Genomic DNA, 25,552 nt, shown 5'->3' with positions numbered 1-25,552 from the left:
CACCTGTCTTGGCAACGCTCGCCACCGGCGAGATGCTTCTTCTCTCTTCGCGATCCCAGAACTTCATATTTGCAGACATCTTATTCGGGATCTGAAGCCGCCAAAGAAGATCTTTCCCCACATAACATGGCTTGCCACTTCTGCGTACACAAGGGCCCTCCCACAGCCAAAACTCCGTCGTGGAATTGGTGAAAAACTTTGACGGAGATTAGTTAGCATCACAATGCCGGCTCTTTGCCCCATCGGGGTGTATTCTACTCTTGATTGCTACCTGCAAAAAATTAGGTTGTGTTTCAGAGCATAAATCTTCGCGTTTGACAGCTACCCAAGTTAACGCGTCTGGGTTGCTCGGTGGAAAGGGGTCGGCAAGTTTCACCCGTTTTAGTTGACGGCCGCAAAGCCCCATTTTCGACTGTCAAATGGATCTAGTCCAGTCTAGAATCACTTCCGCCACCCCGGGATGCCACTTCTCACAGGTCTACTAGGCCGGAATACCCGAGAACCTTGCAGTCTGGGCACAGCCATGTTGCATGGGCACCTGACCGGGAAGAGCTATTCCATTCATTTCTTTCGCATGGAACTTTGCTCAAAGTTCGTCTCATCTTCCAGCACCAAAGACCAGATACCGATAATACATACCCCGGTCCGACGACTTATCTCCCCCATGAACTACATTGGCACCACCGCGAACGGATGCGCGTTCCTATCGCTGTGCAGCTTGCGCTGCTGGTGCTTTTAACTTCCGTGGTGGGGATAGCAGTTCTTGCGATTGCGACGGTGAGTGCCCCAGTCCCAGCGAAGGCGCCCGCCGAGCAGACGATTTAACATCTCGCGCAGTGGATTACCACCTACAACTTCGTGGTCGACGTAGGGTAAACGATTCACCTTCCTGAATTCCCACATCATTGCTGACCCTTACCCAGATCTCAAGGCCTCGAACTCGTTGCTACCATCAAAGCCAGCCAAATCGCTTCCAACCTAGATCTTCTCGAAACAACCTGCAAAACGATCTCGACGCGTCTCCTTGTTCAGTCCGCTCTCCGTCGCTACAATGAAGGAAACAACTCGAGTGAGAATTGGGTTTACGCCATTACGGACTTACAGTCAGCACTTGGAAGCCGAGGGTACTTGAGTTTATACCAGGCGATTCTTTTCCCCAAAGAGGGCAACTCGAGTCAAAGGCTGCTCAAGGTCACCAGCGAAAGCATCCCGGACATTACCCTCCCATATAACTACTTGAATGGGAGTTCAGTCAAGCTGGGGTCAACGGATCTCGGCTTCCCATCAACTCTATACCCGAACCTCACCTATACAAACTCATCCAATGAGGAGAACTCAACTTCTGCGTTTGCGTTTCCCGATTATGCTCTTGGCCTTGGATCATCGCTACTATTGGGACCACTTACCATCAACGGTTCCTTTTCTCTCATCTCTTTAACCGTCCCGATTGTGAACAACACATCAAATAAAGACCTCCTAGGCTTCATCACGTACGTGCAGCCTCACAGATATGTCTCAGCTTTTTTTGTTTGCAAGTATTAATCCCAACTCGCATACAGCGTCGTAGCCAGTGCGACAAATGTTCAGAATGTCATAAGTTCACGCGATGGACTTGGAACTACGGGGCAGGCCCTTTTGCTGGGGCCATCCAGGCCAGAGAACACTTTTGCCAGCACAACCCAACCTTCAACCGCTACTTCTGGCCCGGAGGCAGTAGAACTTGCCAATGCAGAGGTGCACTATATCTTCGAGCCAACACCCCTACCTGGCCAAAACAGCCGTCACGTCGGTGTTTCAACCAACACTTCATTTCCGCTATCCAAGTACGTGGTCGCACTGGAAATCATGCGCCAGTCTTCTAAAAACGAAAACAAGTCGATCAGCCGTCTTTCTACTAAAAATGAGGAAGGATCTAATGTGGCTGTTGGCGCAATCCGGCCCCAAAGTCCCTTAGTACAATGGATTCTCATCGTTGAAGAAACCCATGCAGAGGCGTTTGCGTCTGTCGTTCGACTACGCAAAATTATCCTTGCCTGTGTATTCGGAACAGCTGGTGCTATCATTCTCACGGTGCCTCTCCTCACTCATTGGGCGGTTGCTCCTATCCGAAGACTCAGACAGGCCGCGCAGAAGTCGGTCGCGCCCCAAGTGTTACAGCTAAATCAACCTCGTTCTTCCCATGAAGAGAATTCTGACAGCATGAGCAGGATGAATGGAGCGGAAAACTCTCATGAACCGGACGAAAAAGGGCACTGTTTCACTATGGGTAAAACGCTCGAAAGGACTCATGGAAAGACTGAACACTTCTAACGATTCGGTGAAGAGAAACCCACCAAATAATTTTGAGATACCGGGCAGAGTCAAAGAGCGGCGGCACTGTGTGACGGACGAACTCACGGAGCTTACCGGGACTTTCAACGAAATGTCAGACGAATTGACAATTCAATACAACCGCCTTGAGGAGCGCGTGGCTGAGCGGACTAGGGAGCTGGAGAAGGCTAAATTAATGGCAGAGACTGCCAATGAAAGCAAAACACTTTTTATCGCCAATATCTCACACGAGTTGAAGACACCCCTCAACGGAATTTTAGGAATGTGTGCCGTTTGCATGGGAGAAGACGACCTGCCTCGAATCAAGAAGTCTCTCCAGGTCGTTTATCAATCTGGAGATCTTCTCCTTCATCTTTTGAATGACTTGCTGACGTTCAGCAAAAATCAAATTGAACAGGCCATCCACCTCGAGGAGAAAGAGTTTAGGCTTTCTGATGTTAGATCGCAGTTGGCCATAATCTTTCAGAACCAGGTGCACGAGAAGAAAATTGACTTCAGTGTCAACTGTATGGCTGGTAGAAAGGATCAGCTCGCGAACCAGTATTCGATGTGCCATGAACAGAGTGTTGAGTCAGATCCGCCAGGAAGGCTCATGGATATGATCCTCTGGGGTGATCAACATCGCCTCCTTCAGGTTCTGATCAACTTGGTCAGCAATAGTCTGAAATTCACGCCAGAAAACGGAAAAGTTGAAGTGCGAATCCGGTGTTTTGACGGTCCCTTGGCCTCAGAGGGCTCGAGTTCTCCAAAGCAAGGGCCTCAAGCGAGTAGTGGGTCGGATGATAGCCAAACATATCACCGGGATAGCCTAGAAAGGCAATCAACAGATCAATCATGTTTCCGACCGTTGTTCTTCCAGTTTGAGGTGGAGGATAACGGGCCGGGCATTCCTGCACACCTTCATCGACGTGTCTTCGATCCGTTCGTCCAAGGCGACTTGGGGCTAAATCGTAAATATGGAGGCACCGGCCTCGGGCTGAGTATTTGCGCGCAGCTTTCGCGGATCTTGAATGGTGTCATCCTTGTGGATAGCGAGGAGGGACGAGGATCCATTTTCACTCTACGGATTCCTTTGAAATTCGTCAAGGAGCTGGCCCCAAGTACTCACAACTCTAGTGCTCCCGGCTCACGAACACCTAGTGTTCTGTCTCTGGATGGATTTTCAAATGCTGCACGCACGACGTCTAATCACGGATCTTTGAAAAGCGAACCTACAGCTCCTGGCTTTGACAAGTCCGATATCCAACCGCGACTGGTTGGCCTGAGCCAACCATTCTTCACCCCAACAGTTCCCGCATCGCCTGCATCGTCTGCATCCAAGGGCCCACGGTCCAAGAACGGCCCGACGACGCAGAGCGAAGACCCTCGGAAGATTCGAGTTTTGGTTGCCGAGGACAACACGGTCAATCAAGAAGTTGTTCGGCGGTATGTTCAAGGAATTTCCGTCCAGTCGCCAGTCGCTAATACCCAGTAGAATGCTTGCCCTTGAAGAAGTATATGATATCACGATGGTGAAGGATGGACAGGAGGCTTTTGACATCGTTAAGCTGAGCATGGAAAAGGGACTCGTTTTCGATCTGATTTTCATGGACATTCAGGTACGTTTCCTCCCCTAACCTCGAAGCCCTTGGTTACTAAATATTTCAGATGCCAAACCTGGATGGCCTTCAAAGCACCCGACTCATTCGTGAAATGGGCTACTCTGCCCCTATCGTGGCCTTGAGTGCCTTTGCAGAAGAGAGTAACATTAAGGAATGCATGGAGTCGGGTATGGATATGTTTATCAGGTGAGTAGCCGTCGCTGCCTTCAATGCAGACCTTGTAATTAATAACAACCCTAGCAAACCGATCCGCCGCCCTGCACTAAAACAGGTTCTCAATAAGTTTGCGACCATCCCGGAGGAGCTGGAAGGCAACTCACACATTAATAACTAGTGGAAACAAGTCAATTTGTACAAGCACCCGGCGTGTTAAAGCATGTTTTCTTCGAACTCAACTTGAACTTACCTGGGCAAATATTTTGCTACTAGTAGTGTATTCATGTATTAGTTAGCATTTTCTCCTACTAGACGCCGCGGCATTTCCAACTTCCAAGGTTGAACGTTCCTCCAGGGCTGCTAGTACTAGTAGCCCCGGAGTGCTGGTAATGACTAGGGACAAGTTAAAAGGAGGCAGCCCAGGTGCCTTAGACATCCAAGATTGCCTTCCCGGCGGGTTGCTACCTTGCCCTCTCCTGGATCTCCACCTGGCGGATACTAGTGGTAGTATTTTGTGCCTATGCGTCACCACTTTCATGGTTCTGACCTTCGTCAGACAGTTTTCTCCTGATATGTATATATACGCTTTCAGGTACTCCGAGGTCGTTACTCATTATTTCACGCCTCAATTTGGCTTCCAAGGTTGTTCAAGTTTTTAAAATGAAACTCTCTCTCCGTCGGGTCGGTCATATCGGATTTAAACTTACAACCGCCGACAAACGTTGATATTTCCGATTTGTCTCCAAGCCCCCCCTTCCTTCTTGTTTTGTCGGAATTCTTTCGCCATTAATCTATAACGATCATGTCCGAACCATCCAGAATTATCCGAAAGCGCCGTCGCCCTGCGCATTCATGTGTTGAGTGCCGCCGCCGCAAAGTCCGGTGCGATCGAAATAAGCCGTGTGGTCAATGCGTCTCCCACCGCGCCCCGTCTTGCACTTATGCGGATCACGTCAACGCTGGGCAGACATCCCATGTTGGCCAAGCGACCGAAGGGAACGAGACCAGGTCACAATCTCCTATATCTGTTGAACAGTCAAGTAACGATGTATCCGAGCGGGACTCGGTGACCTTTGGCCAAATACATGGCATTATGTCCAAGACTCGGATTTTCGGCCATGGGCACTGGATGAATACAATGCCTCTAGTAAGAAAATCGGGTTTCGAGATATTGTTCTTGGCATTCCTGCTGAAACTGTACAGGCGTCTGAGCTTTCTATAATGGGCCCAACCGAAGATTACAAGTCACTTTACACGCAGCCGTCTAGTAGTGGCGAGCAAGACCCGATCTCGCAACTCATGACCGAATGCAAGCAATTAGCCCGGGAGGCCAAAAAGCAGCGTCCATTTCGGCAGTCTATCCCGACACATATATACCAGTCAATCCCCAAACCTGAAGTCATTGAGGATCTGATCAGTCTCTATTTTTCCACTTTTGAATCTTGCTACAGGGTCTTGCATTTCTCCTCGTTCAAAAAGGAGTATGACAGTCATGTCGAGCAACCACAAAACACCAAAACATCTTTCCTTGTAGTTCTTCTGCTTGTTATGTCTATTTCCGGCACATTGCACAATGAAGCTCATGTTCGCAAGGACATATCGGCCAAGGCGCAATCTTGGATCAGCGTTTCTCAAACATGGCTCTCAGCCCCATTCGAGAAGGATAGACTGACACTGAAAGGGATTCAAATCCACTGTCTCTTGCTTCTTGCTCGTCAAGTAAACCGAGTCGGGGCAGATCTGGTGTGGATCTCGGCAGGAACCCTCATGCGAATGGCAATGCAGATGGGGTTACACCAAGATCCGAGCTCTTTGCGAGATATGGATATACAACAAAGGGAAGTTCGAAGAAGATTATGGTATACAATTTTGGAGATGAATGCGCACTCCGCTTTGGACTCTGGTATGGCGCCCATGGTTACGGACGATGACTACACCACCCGACCACCATTGGACTTGAGCGATGAAGACCTCGACCACGCCACAATTTTAGGAGAAGATGGGAGTCCATCCCAGCAAGAAAGCCCTACTTTTTTTCAATGTGTTTTGGCACAGTCAATTGGGTTCAGGTTAACTGTCGTTCGCATTGTCAACAGTCTGAATGTGAAGCCTTCCTACGATGAAGTTCTCTCCATTGGACACAAGCTAGAGATAGCATGCCGCGAAGCCGCGAGTGCGCTGAACAGATCTGCCACCCTGCAACGCCAAACTCCGTTCAATCAATTTGCACATAGCTTTTGCAGCCACCTCATCCGCCGCTTTCTTCTTTGTCTTCACTTTACCTATGCAATCAAGGCCAAAAGCTCTCCAATATACACTCATTCACAACAGGTATGCCTCGAAGTTTCTCTAGAACTTGTCTCTCTACTTGATGACAGTCTTTACTCCCGAGTGCTCATAAATGGTGGTGGTATGTTTCGAGATATCATTACGAGAGGGGCTCTGATGATATATCTAGAGTTGACCTCCAGACTGCCTGTGGAATCTAGTATTTCTCATTTTGCCAAAGAAAAGAACCAGTCTCGCCAGATACCATTAATGGAGGATGCTCAAAAGGTGGCTAAATATGCAGAAAACAGGATGTTACATGGGGAAACGAATGTCAAGGGATATGTATTTTTCAACATGGCAACCGCGCGAGTCCGGGCTTTACTTGAAGGCAACCCTCCCGAGAAGGCTATACGCAAAGCTGCCCATGACAGTCTGAATATATGCCATGGACTGCTTAGTGGCATGGTTGTTGAGAATGCCGAAACCTCTTTACCTGCCGACTTCCAGTCAAATCCATTAGATGGAATATTTTCTCCTCCGCTCGCATCCGACTCTGGATTCGACTTTCTCGAAGATCCAAATTTGTACCTACACTGTTCAGACTGGGACATTTTTCATTCAGCAAGTGGTGAAAGCTGGTTCGAACCTTGAAAAAAAGAATACACGAAAATATTATGGCGCAGGTGTTGGCAACGGGGTCTTGATTTCTGGATTATAAACAATGGATAAGCCCCCCCAATATACATGTTAACCATTCTGCCAGCTGACTGGCTTAATTTTTCCATGTTGGCCAGGTGCCATATATCAAACGAGCTGAAATTGTCCCTTGTTCAAGTTCCTCTTCTTATTGTATTCCTGCTTCAAATGACTAATTAGTTTATTTATAGCCGGAATGCAAGTGCAAATGAGACCTAGGCCACCCTCGGCGTTACTGAAATTGTTAAATGTTTGTGACAGAATGAGTCCAAGGAAATAATTTTGTTAACTTACTCGGAGAGAAGGATTCTCAAAAAGAGATCTCTTTGAAAGGGGGCATCTCTGTAATGAACGACAAGGACCAGCCGGTAGATGCTGAATGCAATAGCAGTGCCCCCCGCGCCCAAAATGACAATAACATGTATTTTCTTAGAGACAGCCATTTGCAATCCCCAGGTGAGGGCTATCGGAAATGTTAGAATAGCCAGATCAGTGGTCACACTAGTCACAGAGTCGGCAATGATGATAGCAGAACGATTGAGACATGACCCAGATAAATCGTTGACCTCCCACAATAGGCGGATTGGAGTGCAGGAAAACACTTTCACGAACAGAATAATAATATAATAGGCAATTATTATGGTCAGGAAGATATAGAGAGATACGACCTTAGCCCGGTATGGGCTCCAAAGTCGAATCAATGTATAAATGAGAGAGGTTTTCACAAGGAGAATCATCGGAACGTAGATCATCGTTGCGATATAAAATATCTAATTTGACAATTCATCAGCATATATAGCTGATTAAAACATGGTTTTAAAGATACCTTAAGGTCAAGCCGAGTAGCCGAGGGGGTATTACTATCGGGGGAAAAAGGCACGTCGGAAAAGGTGTCTATTGGAGTGTTCATCAGCGAGCCCAATCAAAATTGACAGGACGCAGAAAGAGAGTGTATACATAATAGGGTACAAATACAATGTCCTAAGAAGAGAATCTAAGGTACGTTAGTTATTTGGATGCAATAATCTCGATTCTCGAGATTGCATACCCATGCAAGATAGCAGGATGCTAAATATTGATCAGCAACGGGAAGCGCGAAAACATATGGCTGGATGTATTGCATTTTTTACCATCTTCGACACCAAATGAATGATGTAGTTTGAGCCGAGCAAGTAGCCTCAGAGCAATCAGAGGCGAAGTGATAGAAAAGCAGAGAATCTGAGTGACCAGGCTGATTGAATCCAGACTATTGGCCGCTTGGGGCTGATTGTTCATTATCGGGAGATGATTGCCCCATGAGGATGCGGGGCCCTGTCACTATGGGCATGCAGGATCAAGAACTTGCGAGTCGATAAGAGCATCCTATCGAATTCGAATTCGAAATGCGAAACGAAATAAAAGAAACAGATCGATTTTGCTGTCCGGGCATGTCGGGAAAGAGGCGAGTGGTGACGTCACTTCCAGCTTACCGGGCGGTTCCGCTTTTATTGGCGCGGAAAAGGAAGATTGGAAAAATTATAATATTAGGAGTATGGAGGAGTGAGCTTCACGATATCATTAATGTGAAAGAACTAAAAGTTCCTCTCAATCAAAACAGTATAATTTCTCTAGATATCATATACTGAGATATGAGTCAGACAAAATAACTACTGCTACTGTGGTACCTAGTACAAGTACAATTCGCTACTTTGTACTAGTAGTAGTAACTATTCCGTGTGACCTAACCACTGGCACCTACCAGTGGGAATTTGCCAGACGGGTGCATTAGGTATATGCCGTTACTACTATAGTAGTGCCTCCCTCTTACTAGCCACTCAGACTGAAAAAGGTCGAGATACGAGTAGGTACCGGGATGGGGCCCCGCCGAGCATTTCACGGGCTCCTTACGAGGATTGAGTATAGTACATACCAGTAACTATTTGGCAGGAGCTCTAATGTTTGATTTATTTCGTCCACCTCGAGTCCGGAAAGAGTATATCCAAGTTGTTAAAAGGCTATGTACGGAGCACGAGCAGATCGTAACCCATTATATGGAGTGGAGTCATGGTGCGGTACTCCGTACGGAGTACATACTGTCCAAGTGGTAAGATCAACGACCGTGTTTGTCAATATGTGACAGTGATCGTCTTGCTACATGTGTACAACATACATACATATGTACTCGTAGCTACTCGTAGAAAAGTCCACAGCCCTGGAGGGCTTAGGGGACGCATTATGACCCCACCGCCATAGGGGGCTAGATTGCCTGGCAATGTGAACTACTTCATATTTAGTAGCCAAGGGCATAACCCTGACTTCGATATGGGGAGTACTTATGCGCATTTCTCTCCACGGTGGGAAAATAAAGGTTTGTCCTGACCGTTTTCCCCCTTGGCGTTGCACGGGACTATGATATGCCCCTGGGCTCCTGGATTGTCATATTTGTGTGGGCAATTTAGACGAGTGGAGCAGGCCTACATTTCACGTGCCCGCGTAGTCCTTGGCACAGTCCCTATTTATGAAGGGATAAAACGAGACCTCGGTCATAACAGGGGGACTCCCGAGCCTTGGTGCCAAGACCACAATTTTGCTTTCCGTCATTTTCGCTTTTTTGCACTCCGTACGAGGCTCGCTGACATGTAGAAAATCCCGTTTAGAGTTCTTACATCAGACGAGGCTAGTTCAGATACATACTCAAAATTGAGTCGGTCTCTTGGAGCCCTGGTCGGGTCCACAGTGGGCTTTGGAATCAATAGACTTTGGGCTCATGGTCCACAGTGGTAGAGGGGGCCCTTGGCACCCGATACAGGATCATATGAAAGATCAGTAATCGTGCCCCGTAATAAGAAGGACAAGCTCAGGAACTAAATCAGGTTCTAGTCAGTTTCTCAGTGTTCCAGAATATGCAATATCCCTTGAAATTTTCGCACCCTGAAACTCTGGACAAGTGTTAGAAACGTGAATTAGAAAGTGAGGTGGATACCACAACTAAGCTTTTCTAATACTTTCTAGGAAGGCCTTTACCCAGTAGCCCAGCGCTGTCGAATTCCAAGGCTGGGGATCTGCTATGGACCCGGTTAAGCGCTGAAATACTTGATAAATTAGCCACAGCTGGGGTTCCCGACTCTGTACATACTTGTACAGAGTTAGACAGATAACCATACAAATTACTAAGTTACTAAGCCTCCCATACCCACCATGAATGAGAAGAGCAACTGACAACTGTTCACTGGAAATAATCACTTGAGCTGTTGTAGCGATAGGTTCAAGATAAGTATCCCTTTACAACCATATAGTTCTTCGGGATGAGAGAGCAAACCCGAAAATGGTACGAAATGGGAGATCAAGAATGATGTATCCGTACTCCGTACTGTTGGCGGTGATCGCCGGGAGAGAGAAGGTGATAGCTGATCTAATCCGGAGCTCTAGACTCGGAGCTTTTGGGCCTGGGGGATACTCGTATGGACTTGGGAAGTCTTCTTAATGATAAGTTCACTAGGCTCTCAATGCCGGGAAAGAGGTTTGATTGGCGTTGATGAAATAGCCAATTTTTATGCAGGAATCACGTACCACGAATTTTATACAATGACAAAGGGTCATAGCGGTGATGAACTCGGTGGGCGCATCTCCTAAATTATCTTTCGAACTCAATAAGTGCGGTAGAGTGTACTATCACTGACAAAAGCGAATATGAATGCCTCAGTTTTCACTCGAATTAATTCTAATAGTAATGAATTATTGCATGGCAGAAATCTAACATTCGAAGAAATGATCATTCAGATGCCCACTCTGCTCGGAAAAGGATGCTTATATATGAAGTTGAAGGTAGCCGTGGCCAAGTCGATGGCAAACTTGAAGAATTCAATGACATATTAAAACATGTAATCCTGGGAGTATCCAACGAGGTGTCCAATCGAAGCCCGCGGGTGCATCTTTTGGCTTTTGACGCTCCTTTCGGGCGGGATATCCACGTAGGCTTTGCAGTATCAACTTCTCAGCTGTGCAAGAGATGTCGAGTATGTTAAGTAGTACTAGGGATTGATTTTTATGACTATGAGATGAGCTTGAAATATTTATACATAGAAAAAACACTCCTGGGTGATCGAGGATTAAGGGAAGTGATGGCGAAGTTGCACAAATTGCGAGAAAATCACTTGCCATAGGCATGTGAAAATGCATCGGATGACGATAGAAAGTATTGTGGTATACCTGAAACGTTAATATGAGTCGGGCCCACGAATTAAAGGAATATATAGTATACTCTCAGGTATTATGTAGGGCGCTGCAGTAATATGCGGACAATTTGTTTCAGGTCTTGGCATTTCAAGGTTGAGGCGATGCTCGTCATCTGCCGCCGCTACCGGAGATTTTATTATATTATTGCACTAGGAGTGAGGGAGAGCTGAGAAGGGTATGGACCGACCGTGTGAGGACCAAAAGTCGGGAATCTCAGCCTTACGGTCATCAATGCTGGTAATATTCGGCTAGTACGGAGCATGGGATGCAAAGTCTTCTCTGCTGTGAGATTGGAGAGCCTGGCTCCAATTCAAAACTTGAGGTTCATCTAGATTTGAGTGGAACACGGTTCCTTCAGTGGATGTGACGCGTCAGAGTGCAAAATATTTACCGAGTATAAAAATCAGGTGGGGGGGGGGGGGGTGCGCTTAAGCATGCCACTTTATGGGGCTTGGCTAGTTTGCCAGGGACTGGCATTCACAGTGCAACACCTCCAGGGCTCTAAGCAAACCGGGCTCGGAGAAATCATCCAATTATCGTATTCCATACTTCGTGCGAATCAAGTCAATCCATGGATACTCCGGTCCGATGTCACAAGAGCGGGTGGTAGCAAAATCAAACCGCATTTGCCGACCATCCCGCCGACCCTAACTCGGGATCCTTAACGACATCTGATAAGATATACGATCTGATCCGTCCGGTTTCCGCTCCGTTGCCGATCTTTCCCACAGGGTGGTTGTGGCCACTTATTGAGGACGATCTTGCACATTTTGGGATCGCGACTAAGATGACGCATGATAAGATGAGCACTATTCTCCAAACCATCGCCACATTGAGAAACAATCAGCAAGTGGTAGGCGGTATCCGAAATCATTCCACCACCTCCGCTCCGTGGTCAAATGGAATTTTCGAAGCGAACGGAGCACTCCGTAACTCAATATTTTCAAATAATGAAAATGGGTCACATTGGGTTTTATGCCGGTGTAACTGACCAAAAGGGGCATTACGGGAATAGTATAAAAAAACGTAGCGTTTTGGATCGGTGCGAGCTGCCGCGCATTGATTCAGAAACGACCTCTAGATTTTTTTGAAGCCACTATGTACATAACCCCTCGGTAAGATGGTATACCGCAGTCAGTGTGCACTAGATTAATTGAACACCAAAAAAAACAAGTCCGAGAACCCTGCCGAACATGGTCGGTCGCACCCGTGGCATCCCGAGCTTTCAGCCGGTATGCCCGAGTTTTTTTTTCTTCTCCCGACCGAGAACGCGGAAGTACTCTAAGCCGGGCTTCGCCGGTGTACCACCGGCATGCGCTGAGCGGGAGCACGCAATCCAAGAATGATCTCAGGACGATGGGCTAATCAAACGGATGAGCCTGCCTTACGGAGTGGGAGTTGATTTGTTAGCGTCCTGTACAAGTCGAGATTCTTCAGCCGAGCCCCCATGACGCCAAATCAAGAGCGGTCCCGAAGATCGGTGGGAAGCAAGCTTGGCATTGATACAATTTGGAGGCAACTAGATTGATGATTGGAAGAGCTGTCCGCCACAAAGTGGACCTTCGTTCAAACTGAGACCTTGGAAACTTCCAAGGTCCTGTCGATCTATGATCGTCCCGAGCATTTACCATTTTATACATACAGGCCGAGGACAAACGGGTACGACTGCCAAGTCTTGCCAAGGATTCTCCGGTGCGTACCCATGTGGGCCTTGCCTCAACGTGCAGATCACCAGCGATGATCTTCGAACCACCATTCATCTGATAGTGATCTAGTGATTGCGATAATTGTACCTCGGATGTAATGCCTTTGATAATACAGGGTATAGAGGTCGAGACTTGTACTAGTATCATATACTATTGACACAGGCTCATATTTAGAAGGTATATAAAAACCAACTTGAATGATCTGGGATAAGTTTTACCTCAAACTTGGTGGAATCACTTAATATCGAGAACATGCAGCACGGGCCACAGACCCTCCGAGCTATGTACAATTCAGCTGCTTGATGGAGAATAAGATCTTCTCGAAGAACCAGCCTTCAGGCACCCAGCCGATCAAACTCGACAGGGGCCCGACTGTAACCTCTAGGGTCTGTGGGTCTCAATGCGAAGAATGCCTACCAATGCCCCCAATTATATTATTTGTAGCTCTATGTAGGACTGGCCCTTGATGTATCCACCAACAGGAATTGAAGTCGCCCACTGTCAGATCTACAACGCAAAATAGTTAATGGGAAAGGTCAAAGCGAATCATAGATGTATCACTATCGTCTTCTTCAGCTCGATGGAATATGCCCTCCAATGAGAGCGGTCATTCCATGGGTCTAAACTAGGACTGGAGACCTGCTTGCCCCATGGGTCGGACTCATATCAGTCTTGACCCATTTTGCCCCGTATGGAGAAAGTGAACTTGGAGTTGGGTCCATGAGGTAATTCCAAGTTTGCCGGTGGATCTTGGGTCTTTTGGAGTAGAATTCATAGCCATATAAGGCACCGCTAACCCCTTTTTCTGTGGCATCGTGAGAGATCTAGTAAAAAGTCTGGTGAATCTTTGTCTAGCACAGAAATTACCTATTGGAGATACACAATGGCGGATCTGCCAAGATGTTCGTAAGTTTCAATAGCCCCATGTTCTCTTGCTTCCCAATCTGTTCTATCGAATGGTTTAACCCCTCTCCCGGCTTATCTTGCATTATTTTTGCGTTATTCAAATTTTGAGCTTCTTTCATTCTTGGCTGACATTCTGGAAGCATTTTGGAACAGCTTCGTCGTCTGCGAAGTGACGCCTCCCACCCTGACTCTCCACATATTCTCTCAACTCTTCTTTCCGCACACTCCGGCGAATGGCCCACCCGGGAGCTCATCCTGACCTTCCAGGATATCTATAAATCCCTTCCAGAGCTGGAAAAAGTCGAGAACAATGAAGCAATTCATCGTCTCAGGTTACAGATTAAGGAAGCTACTCCCAGTATCGCCGAGCTGATAGGAACCGACAACCGTGCCGGCTTCATTGATCCCAGCACAGGTCAAAGTCTGACGCATTTTGCTATCCGTCAGTTTGTACAAGGCTTCCATATCCCTGTGGGGTCTTTATCCAATGGAAAGCCTCGAGTGGCTGTCATACTGCCTAATGGTCTCCTCATGGCAGTTGCGGTTTTTGCCTTCGCTAACAGGTATGCAATTGTTCCTATGGCGTCAAACACGGTGCCAGAGCAACTGCACATGGATATTGAGCAGGTGCAAGCTGATGCTGTTGTCGCTTTGGAAAATGATATTGGCAAGTTGAAACTAGACAACGGTGCTCGTCCAGTATTTGGGCTTGAGCAGCTGGAAGACTTGACCTTTCGTGTTGTTTCAGAAAGGCACACTTCAAGCACATCAATTCTTGCACCAAATGTTGGGGATGACATTGCAATCATCCTTTTTACTAGCGGCACGAGTGGCAAGAAGAAATTGGTGCCAATTACAACCTTCAATCTCATCGCGGGTACGATCGCTACGATGGAGTCTGTGGAACTGTCTGAGAATGATACTTGCCTCAACATGATGCCGTTAAACCATGTGTATGTTCCCCACCAATATACCACAACACATGATATTTGTACTAAACAACACCAGTGGAGGTATAATGCGCAGTATCCTTTCTCCTATTCTCGCCGGTGGGGCTACGATATGCTGCCCGTCCTTCGACCCCAGCATGTTCTGGGATGCTGTGCAATCACTCGCCATGACACCCACATGGTACTACGCCACGCCGACAATGCATCAGATGATTCTTGGCGAAGCTGAGCACCGCCCTGATGCTGTTCGTCAAAGTGCAATCGGGTTTATCTGTAACGCTGGCGGTGGTCTACCCCCAACTCTTGCTTTACAACTTCGTGAAGCGTTCAACTGCTCGGTCCTCCCCAGCTATGGAATGACTGAATGCATGCCCATCGCAGCACCACCAAAGAACTACACTCTTGACCGTCCCGGCACATCGGGACGAATTGTCGGTCCCGAAGTTGCCATTTTGAACGATGGAAAACCGGTCTCGGAAAGCGGAACTCTTGGACATATTTGCGTTCGCGGATCACCTGCCTTCGAAGGATATCTGACCGCCGAGGGGAAAATCGATACAAGTACTTTGAATGAGGCTGGTTGGTTTGACACCGGTGATCTTGGATACCTTGACTCTGAGAATTACCTTTATATCACCGGTCGCAGCAAGGAGGTCATCAACCGTGGTGGTGAAATCATTTCTCCCGTCGAGGTGGAAGACGCAGTTCTCACCGCAGCCAAGCATCCCGGCTCTCCGCTATACGGTCGCGTTACTGAGACTCTGGCCTTCTCTGTCCCCGATGAAGTACTCCAGGAGGTGGTGGGAATTGTTATTGTGACGCCCCCAGGCACACCTAGGCCAGATATCCGCCAGCTGCACGAATCGCTACAGCCTGTTATTCATCAGCCCAAGTGGCCCGCCCTCGTGGTATATATGGATCGTGTGCCCAAGTCCAATAACAAAATCCAGCGCATTAAGCTTGCCGAGCGACTCACATTGGAGTCGTTGACACCGAAGACACCCCTCGGAGATCGTCATTATGAAGCTGTCTGCCCACCCAACGGCACTCCGTTGGGTACTTCGATTTTGAAACAAAAATGTGCTGTTGACCGCAACGCTGTTCGCTCCGCCTTGGGAGAGATCGCTAAGGATTCCGAAGTACATATTCAAATTAACGAACGTGATGGATTCGCCCAAGCTGTTCTCTTCGTCGACAACCCGGACGACTATCAACTCACTCCTAATGTCCTTCGCGAGCAGCTTGATGGCTATCTTGTCCCCTCCCGCATCACTACTCTGAGGGGGCCCATGCCCCTTGACTTCTACGGAAATCCCGACCAGACAGCCATTGACGAGGCTATCCGCGCTCAAAACTCAGACTGTAGCCTGCCACCCATCCAACGCCGGATCCGCGAGGTCTTCGCCACAGCCTTGTCTTGCGCACCAGAGGAGATATCTGCCATAACCGACTTTTTCACCGCTGGCGGCGATAGTCTGAGCGCAGGTCGACTTGTTTCGCAACTCCGACGTGACTTTGGGATCTTTCTGGCTGGAGACATTCTCTTCCACCATAGCACTGTCGGTGAAATTGAGTACAAGATCATAGAAGCCGTTCAGATCAAGGCTGCTAAAGGCAACGAAGAGGAGATCGAATTACCCGGCTGTGAAAAGACGTACAGCAGCACGAACCCGCTGGTGATGGTCTTGCACCTTTTCCCCGTTCTTTTCTTCTTCCCAATGAAGCGTGCCTTTCAGTGGCTTGTCTTCTCATATGTCGTTGCTGAAGGCACACTCCGCTTTCCCATTCGCGATTTACTCATTGGTCGATTGATCCTGATTGTTCTAGCCGTTCTAGCCGCTCGTGTCAGTGGTGAGATTGTGACTCCCATGTGCACGATTCTTTTCAAGTGGCTTGTTGTCGGCCGCTACAAGGAGGGTATTTACCCTATGTGGGGACCCTATCACACTCGGTGGTGGTTGACCCAGAAGGCAATACAGGTGTTTGGAAAAGGAATGTTCAATCACTTTAATTGGTCTCGCGTGCTGTTCTACCGTCTACTCGGTGTCAAGATTGGCAAAAATGTCACTATACCCCCATCTGCCAAGCTTGGAGAGTATGACTTGATTGAAATTGGTGACAATGTCGTGTTAGATACATGTCAATGTCGTCCCTTTGCTGTGGAGCGCAACACATCCATGCTGCTCAAGAGAATTCGCATTGGTAGAGATTCTTCCATCGGTCTTAAGTCAATCCTCGCCCCTGGCGCCGATATACCGGAGAACACCTGCATCGGCCCCAACTCGTCAAGCTGGGAACTTCAAGATGCCGATGAGTCGAACCGGGATTTGTTAAGCTCCAGCATTCCTCAGCCACATTGGATGTTTGCCCTTCTAATTGTTATGCCCATCAAAATCCTGGTCTGGGTCGCTGCCCGTCTCACCTGGATGGGTGGTCTTGTACCGATGGTGAGGCAGTTCCCGGTTGCCCAACCTGACATGTTCCTGGCAACTCTGCAATGGTATACCAGTGGCCAGCGAATTGGCTTCCACATTTCCGCAAGGCTCTGTCGTGCTATTGGTGGCCCGATCGTGCTTTTCGCATCAGTTCTGATCATCAAATCACTGCTCGATCTCATCTGTGGCAAGCCAAAGCCCAGTCCTGCTTCTAAGCAGAGCGCTCTGCAGAAGATTCGCACCGCTGTCCTAGCAGAGATTCTCCCATCTGGCGATATTCATGAACTAACCCGTCTAGTCGGCCGTCACTATGAATTAGTCTCAATGGCTATCCGTGCCCTTGGTGGCAAGGTCGGGAAGCGAATCTACTGGCCCAGTGTAGGCCCTTCACTCCCTGATTTTGATCTCATCGAAGTCGGAAACGATGTCGTGTTTGGATCCCGTTCGACCCTTATCACATCCGATGGCTATGGCCGTGATCGTGTTGTTATTGGTGACGGTGCCATGGTTGGTGATCGCGTGGTCGCTTCCCCTGGTGTCACAATCGGCCGTGAGGCAATGATCGGCTCTGGGGCCTTGCTTCGTCGGAATGGTCGTTATCCAGCGAATACCATCTGGACCGGTAGCAAGGGTGGTGATGCTGTGCAGTTCCCGACTTCGTCTTCGGTGCCCATTTCAACTGCCCCCACTGTTGTTGGTAGCAGCAGCAGCAGCAGCACCGATGGCGATAGCAGCAGCGACAACGAGAAAGGAATGGAAAAGAAGACTCAAAATGAGAAGCAGACCGTTTCGAATATCACTGAGGCGGACACCTGCAAGCCCTTTGGTCGTGCGTTTTACCGGAAGGATTCCAGCTACTATGTGCTACGCATCTGGCAGATTGTCATTTATTCTGTTCTGTCGGTTGTTGTCGTGACTGTGTACTGGCTCCTGAGTGTAGTATTTGCTCTTCTATGTCTCCGCGCCTGTCTTGAGCATAGCAATGCGGCTGGATTCGATATTGGAGCTTGGCGGCCATTTGTCTTGTATGGCGTACTGGCCGGTTTCTTATCGGCCATCAGTTGTGCTCAGGCCTTCATCGCTTTGGGCATTGTCATATGCGTCAAGTGGATCGTCATGGGTCGTCGCAAGGAGGGCGAATTTCATTGGGACAAGAGCAGTTATAACCAACGATGGCAATTCCTCCTGTCTTGTGAGACACTCATCAAGGACTGCTATGGCGGAACCGGTCTCCTGCCTATGATTACGGGCTCGGCCTATTTATCCTGGTACTACCGCCTCTTGGGTGCGAATATTGGAAAAGATTGCGCGATCCACGCCAATGGTACGCCGAACGTCTACTTTACCGAGCCTGACCTTCTCACACTCGGTAACCGCGTGGCTGTTGATGATTGCAGCTTGGTTTGCCATCTGAATTCTCGTGGTGAGTTCGAATTACATACTCTGACGGTCGGCGACCGGAGCATTATGCGTGCTGGATCCCGCTTAATGTCCGGGGCTTCGATGGGGGAAGATGCCTGTCTGTTGGAACACACTTTGGTCCTGTCGGGTGACCACGTAGAGGATAAAGGTACACTTCAGGGATGGCCTGCCGAAGGGTTTGAAGGGAAGCGGGTATAAACTTGAAACTTTGAGATGATTCCCTACCGGTGATTTCATACAACGGCATTTATAGAGTGTTCATGGTTTGATATATCTATTTATTCTACGTGTTTGTAAATGGAGAGCTCAAGTTTGCGCATACTTTCAATTCTACTGCGAACATTGTAGGCATTCACCGATTTTGGTCCTATGCTTGTAGGAATCCGCACCTATAGCCTACCACCAAACGCCATTTTCCTTTCTATCTGTATTGCATGCTACGGTGTACGGATTTGGAACATGGCGCCAAAACTAGATATTCTTGCTGGATGTCCAGGTAATGGTCAGAGTGATGACAGTGTCCGTAGTCTCTCTTATGAACCTCAGGGGCTATCTGGATCAGAGCCTGGCTTCCATCGGATGGAGTTTTTGTGGTTTGTAAGAACAAGGATTTCCTAATTCTTGATATCCCACGCGATCGTGCGGCCGCCTAATGAGTAAAAGGGTTGTTTCTTTTTACCTTTTTGATTGCCTGTCTGAAGTTATGTAGGGTAGGTAGTGGAATTGTTTTTTGTGTAATGTGCTGAGAATTAATATCTTGAGTTAGTTTTCAAATTTGAAGCTGGCTTCAAGGTTAGCAAAGGATATAGCTCGGCCAGCTATGAAGAGATAGAAGCGGCTAGTTAATCATATCGTAGCCTGCCCGATATGGTACGGATGGAGAAAAAAAAAATATAAAAAAATAAGCAAGCACCGAGAGCGATTTGAACGCCCGACCTAGGACACTGCAAATCCTCGCGCTAACCCCTGCGCCATCAGTGCTGGTTGCTGATACTTATTGACAGGTTTTAGCTACAGAACACTTCTCCTCGAGACATCTATGGTCTCATGAATATTGCCAAGTCGGTGGTACCGTAGCTGTAAAGGGGGTGGTGATAGCGTCATTACGACCGAGAGAGCCAGGCTCAAGTTCCGGATAGCACCGCGCAGAAGGCCGTAGGTGGTGATGGACGTGTCGTCATGAGTGCCGGAGATGACACCAGCGCCGAATAATAGACTGGCGATCTGGTTATTGTTGTTGGGGGAGCTGTCGACATCGTTCTGCTATGTAGCCTCGTCGGAAGTGACAACGGCCAGAGTTCCTTGAGCCTCGAGTTCGGGCCGGTAAAGGTCCAGGAAGTAATTAAGCCAGTCGCCCACCGTTTGAGGCTGGTGCACGTAATCGCTGTTGGACATACGGTTATGGGCGTTGTGGACCATTTCCGGCACGTAGTATGAGTAGACGGGCAGGTTATGGGTTGTTGGCGTCGTACAGCTTGACGCAGCGCTCGTACTCGGATGTGTACGTGCTGAATATCAGAGCGGGGACGTCCAGGTGATGGTAGACTTGAGCCCACCAGACTGGGTTAGTGTCATCGATAGGCCCGTCGAAGATAGTTGTTGCAGTCTTTTTTTCTATGGTGGGTGGTGATGGGGTCGTACCACTCGATGTACGTACCATAGGAGATATTTTTTCCCTCTAGAAGTTCAGAGATAGTTTAGGCATTGATGTTGTAGAAGTCCTCATGGGCCATATCGAAGGAGTCACCAACCACAATAGCAGCGTAGGTGGGCAGGGAAAGGTGGATAATGCTGTGGCTGTTGGTCAACAGCTTATCCTTCTTCGCCAAAAGGCTAGTAGGGATCGCTTATGGTCCAGCGGAAGACCTCGTTCCCGAAGATAATATGCAGAATCTTCTTAAGATTCCCCTCAGACTTCTCGGTCTGGCAGTGGTCGAAGTCGCGGGCATGGTTGCGCCTGTTTATGCTGGGCTTCTGGCAAGAGTCGAAGAGCTTGATCTTGCCGATAGGCTTCGGGTTACCCTCACCAACCCCAAAGAAAGGATACATTGTGAAGGCACCGTCAGGATAGTAGTTTTATCCCAGCTGCATTTGGGGGCTTGTGAAATTGGAGCCACTGACGGTGTTGTTGTTGACTGCCCAGTAATAATAGCCGCCATACCGAGACGGCGAAAAGGAACCTGGTAGGTAGAAGTCTGGTTGGCCACAGCTGGGCCGTTCACATAGAAAAAAGTGCCACTGATGAACGGCACCTTATCGTAGGGAATGGTATGTCGGGTGGAGGCCAGAGACGCAATAGCCACGACCGTGGTCGCGTTCGTGAAGAAGCGCATCTTATTTGCAGGCACAGAACCACAAAATTCAGGAGGGAGGCTCCTAGTGTGAATCAACTTGCAGAAGAAGCAGACAGCTGCTGGTCGTTGTTGGTCAAAGGAATCGATTGAGATCTTATTCGAGAGGGAATACGTGAAGCTATATATACATTGAGAAGATCTCTCGGGAACTAACTCCGATGGTGCGGCTTCGTTCCTGATCTGCACCAGCCTCAGTTAACAACATATATAAACATCATCTAGTCCGAGCCATCACTTTTTCTTCTTCGTCGCCCCCTTCTTACCTCGCGTTTCTTTGCTATCTTGTTCTTTTCTCTCTTCCATATCACTAGCTTACCGATCGCATATGCAATATGGCTGATTGTACGTCCTTTGCCACGTTTACGGGGCACCAACTGCCCGGCGCGTTCTTCGAAGCAGACAGCGTCGACGATGCCGAGAACCCACACCCTATCTTTGGCTATCACCCCGGTTTGTTGAGTCTCACCACAATTCCGCAGTTTAGTAAGTGACGCAGAGGGCTATGTATGCAAAGAATCTGAAGCTTTACGATGAACCAATTTATCTGCACACTTTGAAAACAGAGGAACTAAATATGATTCTACAAACATAAAAGCCCTAAGAAGAAGCTGGAAGAATCCAAGTAGTGACCGACTCACTCGGGATATCTCCGGACCATTCTTCTCCACTCTCAGTACTGAGCGTCAAATAGATATCGTTATCAAACAGATTTTCAATCACAACAGAACGAGTCCCATCCGGATTCAAAGACGCCACAGACTGCACGCCCCCGCCACTGGAGTAGGTGTAACTGCCGTTTCCACTCAGTATCGTGGCCCCGACCGGAATAAACTTGCTGAACTGAGCCATCATGTAGTAAGCAGTCTCGAAAGTGTAGCTTCCATCATCGTTGACTGTCACGAGGCCAGTACACGTGCCGCAGCCACCAGAGGACAGATGCGGACCATCGCTGGAGTCGGTGCCAAGAGTCCACGCTGCCACGCCAGCAGCCCAATTCTGCAGGGGACCCATGGTGAAGTCGGCTGCCTGGTTCCAGGAACCGGAAGAGGGTGTCCAGCACTCGGTCATATACTGGTTGATGTTGGGATTTATGTCGTGGAAGGAGCTAAGGACCGTCCAGTCTACATTGGTGGCGTAGCAGTGCCATGCAACCGAGTCGACGTATTGGCCGGCGTCATTGACGACGGTTTGTGGGTAAGACGTGACATCTGAGAGCTCTGTATCAGCAGGAAGAAGCATGAATAGCTGGTAATATGAGAGAAATCACCTGTGTTATGGTCATATGCCCATATTTTCGTGTTGAGGTTGGCATGAGAGAGAGCAGGGCCGATATAGTTCTGAATCAGCTGTGCAGACTCGTCGGCGTATACGTACATCGTCGGGTATCCGGATTGGCTGTTCAACGGCTCGTTCTGGATTGTGATCGCGTCGACAGAGACGCCAAGATCTTGGTAGGCTTGGATATACTTGACAAAGTACTGGGCAAATGCACTAGCATACCCCGAGTCCCCGGTGCCTTCGCTCAAATATCCGTCGTTGAGATTATTGTCTGTGGTGTTTCCATCGATCACCCCGTTCAGTTTCATCCAGCCAGGGGCACTCCAAGGGGACCCGAGGACTGTGAGGTCGGACTGCAACGACTTCATGGAAGCCAGAAATTTTGCCATGGATGTTCCTCGATCGCCCAGGCTAAATCCAGACAGGGAGGTGTCTTCGGAGCCACCATTATCATCATATGTATAGGATGGGTCTCCGGAAAGGTCTGACGCGCCGATAGTATGTCGCATCAAGGCAAAGTTGGCACCCGAATCGGTGAGAAGATCATTCAAAAGGGCTTGAAGGTTCGAATCAGATAGTGTATTGAAGGATTCCACCGTCGCATCAGTGACAGCTGCTCCGAAGCCCACAATGGTTTGCTTATGTCCCGAGCTTGTATCATCAACAGTCAGCTTCCATGTTGAGCTCAAGCCCGGATCACCTTCTCCCTGAACAGGCGCTGTGACGGAGGATATTTTGTAGTTTCCGGCCGAGTTAGAAGAATATGCAGATGCAGATGCAGATGCAGCCCTTTGTTTCAAGGCGTAGCTGCCAACAGCCAAACTGAGTAGGGTTGCAATCGTGCGCATCGTGGGGACTGAAATGTGAAGAAGATGATGATCTGTGAAATTCACTTGTCCCAGCAGAGGGGAACTATCCAGGGACTTAAATAATCCAACAATCACAAACTAGCCCATGTAGAGAGTGAATGCGACGCAATTTCAATTAAAAGATTTGAATTGAGTAAAAGCATCGAGATACGTGATGCAGATGCCAATAAAATGAGTCCATCAGCAACTAGCGTCTGCAGTGAGATGTTTCAAAATGCCACGCAAGCGGGGACTGGGGAGGAGTGCACAGATAGCTCAGGGAAAGGCTTATGGCGGGCCAACGAAGCTGAGGATTGGTACTCGGAATCTACTTGCCGTGGGGTGTGCGGGGTCCATCCCGACGCAGAAACTGGTCTAACAGAATTCGATCTCACTTTTCTGTGCTAAGGTCCCTGTATGGCGCTGTCCCAGAAACATATCCGGTAATTGAGCGAAGAGCGAATGAGTTTCAGCTGAGGAACAATCTATGTATAAATAGTGACTTCGCCGATCATGGCCCAAAACAACCATGTCATAGACCCGGCTACTTCGATGACTGAGGAGCGGGCCAAGCGACTGTGACAATTCCCATCCCAAACAGGTAGAGATCCGCAATCTAACTAGACCACTCCGTGAACCCTCGTTTGTTCGTTCTTGGGAGATATCCAACACCAGCCGTTAATAGTTAAATGAATTTCCATATTCAGCATGGTATGCGAGTACCAATTCAGCGATTTATTTTTACCAATTCAAGTAGGAGGTGTCGATTTGTCGCCAATTCGAGTGCGTCATCCGTTAGTCGTATGTCATTGCCATTAACGAGTAGCATTCATCGGGCTCCCAGTACGTGGGCCCAGTATATCTAAGTCACCCTCCAGCAGTGGTATTATATCGACGATGAGCCCAAGATAGATTATTGTCCCCGCCAGATCGATGGATCCTTCTCGAGTTGCCCACCCACGAGGACGGGATATTGTGTGTACAATGCGAGGTATACACGGCCCGATGCCCCCGTTACCGACGAGGTTGCCGTTAGCCAGTTGCTGCAGCGCATCAAAGAATATCAGCAGCAAGATTTTGATGAAGCCACGCCATGGTTGAACTGGACCGGATGGGTGCCGAAATTACAGGGTACACCCCGCCAGCCGTTGTACGAGAGTATTTAGTGACTCGAAGAGGATGTTATCGGACCAGACCAAGCGGCATTAACCATTTGTGAGGATATATAATAATTGACCCGTGTCAGCCAGGAAATCGCCGAGGCGTGCGGCATTTATTGTCGATCGATATTGTCCGTACCATGAAGGAGGTGAAAGAGAATCGAGCTATTCCCTATGAGTGTGTTTATCCAGCTGCATCTAGCGGCAATTTTCTGTGAACTAGAAGCTTGTGATCGTTTATTATTGAGTGTTATAAGAGGGGCCTGTTGTTGATGCATCCATGGATTGATAGAGATCTAAGAGATATTTTTGTTATATTGAATATAAATTGACCTTTATTAGTGACCTCACGCAGTCAAGAGGAGCAAGAAGAATGTATCTGGCCATAACGGGTCACCTGTCGCTACGGTCTACGAGCGTAGCGTCAGATAGGGCCTGTTCGCGCTCCCTTGTAGGGAGGCAATGTGTCTGTATTGTAATAGATGCTATATACAGAAGGAAGGCGGGAGGGACAGAATCGAGACTTGACTGCGTATGAGACGACGAGCTACCTGCAGAGGCAAGTAACTGACTCTTGTGAGGCAGTTATAGGAGGAAGAGGCCCTCAGTAATGTCGGTGTAGACATCACGTGAGGCTACAGGCATTGCAAGGCAACCCCAATAAAACTACTCCCTGTATGGTTGGCGTAACAAGATCCATATAATTTAGAATCCTCGCTAAATTTAGCTTGATTTTGGATTATAGAGAGGTCAAGCAGAAAACATCAAATTGAGACAGTCAGAATACGGTATTACACTGTCAAATTGTGTTTGCTCTCCTCTAGAGCAAATCGGAATCTGGCGGGCCTCAAATCGAATGTGTCCCCAATCTTGAAGCCCGAGTAGACACACCCACGTAGACAATATCCGAGCCAGAAAAACAGTCGAAATTTCAGTCGGAATTCGAAGATCTCAGCATTTGAGGCTTGGTCCACTCACTTAGTCTTCTACTCTGATCCTAAGACCCAAAAAGCACCAAACTAAATAGTCACAGCCCGACAACTAGAAGGCAAACGGCTGAGGTCGGATCCGCTGAGACACAGTTAGAGACCCAACTGTATAGTTAGATATCGACCTTTTGTCATTCAACTCTACGCTTGGACCTACATGGAAGTCTAGCCTTCGCGACGGAGTATTTCTCCTGCTACCCTCACTTTTCTATTCAGTCTGGACAGCTCCGGAAT

At 48.3% G+C, this 25,552-nt stretch overlaps 7 protein-coding genes across 7 annotated transcripts; 4 read left to right on the top strand and 3 right to left on the bottom strand.

The window, feature by feature from the left end:
• Positions 1-693: 693 nt before the first annotated feature.
• tcsB (putative sensor histidine kinase/response regulator TcsB/Sln1) lies at positions 694-4,266 on the top strand (the record flags this gene model as incomplete). The annotated part of the gene is made up of 8 exons (XM_057267858.1): positions 694-777; positions 838-872; positions 924-1,490; positions 1,560-2,136; positions 2,249-3,756; positions 3,806-3,929; positions 3,979-4,118; positions 4,173-4,266. 8 exons carry the CDS (start codon positions 694-696, stop codon positions 4,264-4,266), a joined length of 3,129 nt encoding a protein of 1,042 aa, XP_057118535.1.
• Positions 4,267-5,309: 1,043 nt separating this feature from the next.
• N7481_008638 (putative C6 transcription factor) lies at positions 5,310-7,010 on the top strand (the record flags this gene model as incomplete). Its single annotated transcript, XM_057267857.1, has 1 exon — positions 5,310-7,010. One exon carries the CDS (start codon positions 5,310-5,312, stop codon positions 7,008-7,010), a length of 1,701 nt encoding a protein of 566 aa, XP_057118534.1.
• A 153-nt stretch (positions 7,011-7,163) lies between these two features.
• N7481_008637 (uncharacterized protein) lies at positions 7,164-7,807 on the bottom strand (the record flags this gene model as incomplete). Its single annotated transcript, XM_057267856.1, has 2 exons — positions 7,164-7,290; positions 7,350-7,807. 2 exons carry the CDS (start codon positions 7,805-7,807, stop codon positions 7,164-7,166), a joined length of 585 nt encoding a protein of 194 aa, XP_057118533.1.
• Positions 7,808-13,859: 6,052 nt separating this feature from the next.
• On the top strand, positions 13,860-18,887 carry N7481_008636 (non-ribosomal peptide synthetase; the record flags this gene model as incomplete). Its single annotated transcript, XM_057267855.1, has 3 exons — positions 13,860-13,882; positions 14,023-14,835; positions 14,891-18,887. The coding sequence occupies 3 exons, from the start codon at positions 13,860-13,862 to the stop codon at positions 18,885-18,887; spliced, it is 4,833 nt and encodes a 1,610-aa protein (XP_057118532.1).
• Positions 18,888-20,522: 1,635 nt separating this feature from the next.
• On the bottom strand, positions 20,523-20,738 carry N7481_008635 (uncharacterized protein; the record flags this gene model as incomplete). The annotated part of the gene is made up of 1 exon (XM_057267854.1): positions 20,523-20,738. The coding sequence occupies one exon, from the start codon at positions 20,736-20,738 to the stop codon at positions 20,523-20,525; it is 216 nt and encodes a 71-aa protein (XP_057118531.1).
• A 902-nt stretch (positions 20,739-21,640) lies between these two features.
• On the bottom strand, positions 21,641-23,169 carry N7481_008634 (glycoside hydrolase family 30 protein; the record flags this gene model as incomplete). The annotated part of the gene is made up of 2 exons (XM_057267853.1): positions 21,641-22,260; positions 22,311-23,169. 2 exons carry the CDS (start codon positions 23,167-23,169, stop codon positions 21,641-21,643), a joined length of 1,479 nt encoding a protein of 492 aa, XP_057118530.1.
• Positions 23,170-23,877: 708 nt separating this feature from the next.
• Positions 23,878-24,335, top strand: N7481_008633 (uncharacterized protein; the record flags this gene model as incomplete). The annotated part of the gene is made up of 2 exons (XM_057267852.1): positions 23,878-23,970; positions 24,048-24,335. 2 exons carry the CDS (start codon positions 23,878-23,880, stop codon positions 24,333-24,335), a joined length of 381 nt encoding a protein of 126 aa, XP_057118529.1.
• Positions 24,336-25,552: the final 1,217 nt, after the last annotated feature.

This window comes from Penicillium waksmanii (assembly GCF_028829765.1).
Source record: "Penicillium waksmanii strain IBT 27052 chromosome Unknown utg000008l:1.0-5622682.0:1.0-5626561.0, whole genome shotgun sequence".
In the NCBI taxonomy this organism is placed as follows: Eukaryota; Fungi; Ascomycota; class Eurotiomycetes; order Eurotiales; family Aspergillaceae; genus Penicillium; species Penicillium waksmanii.
This window is presented reverse-complemented; position numbering and strand designations above follow the sequence as displayed.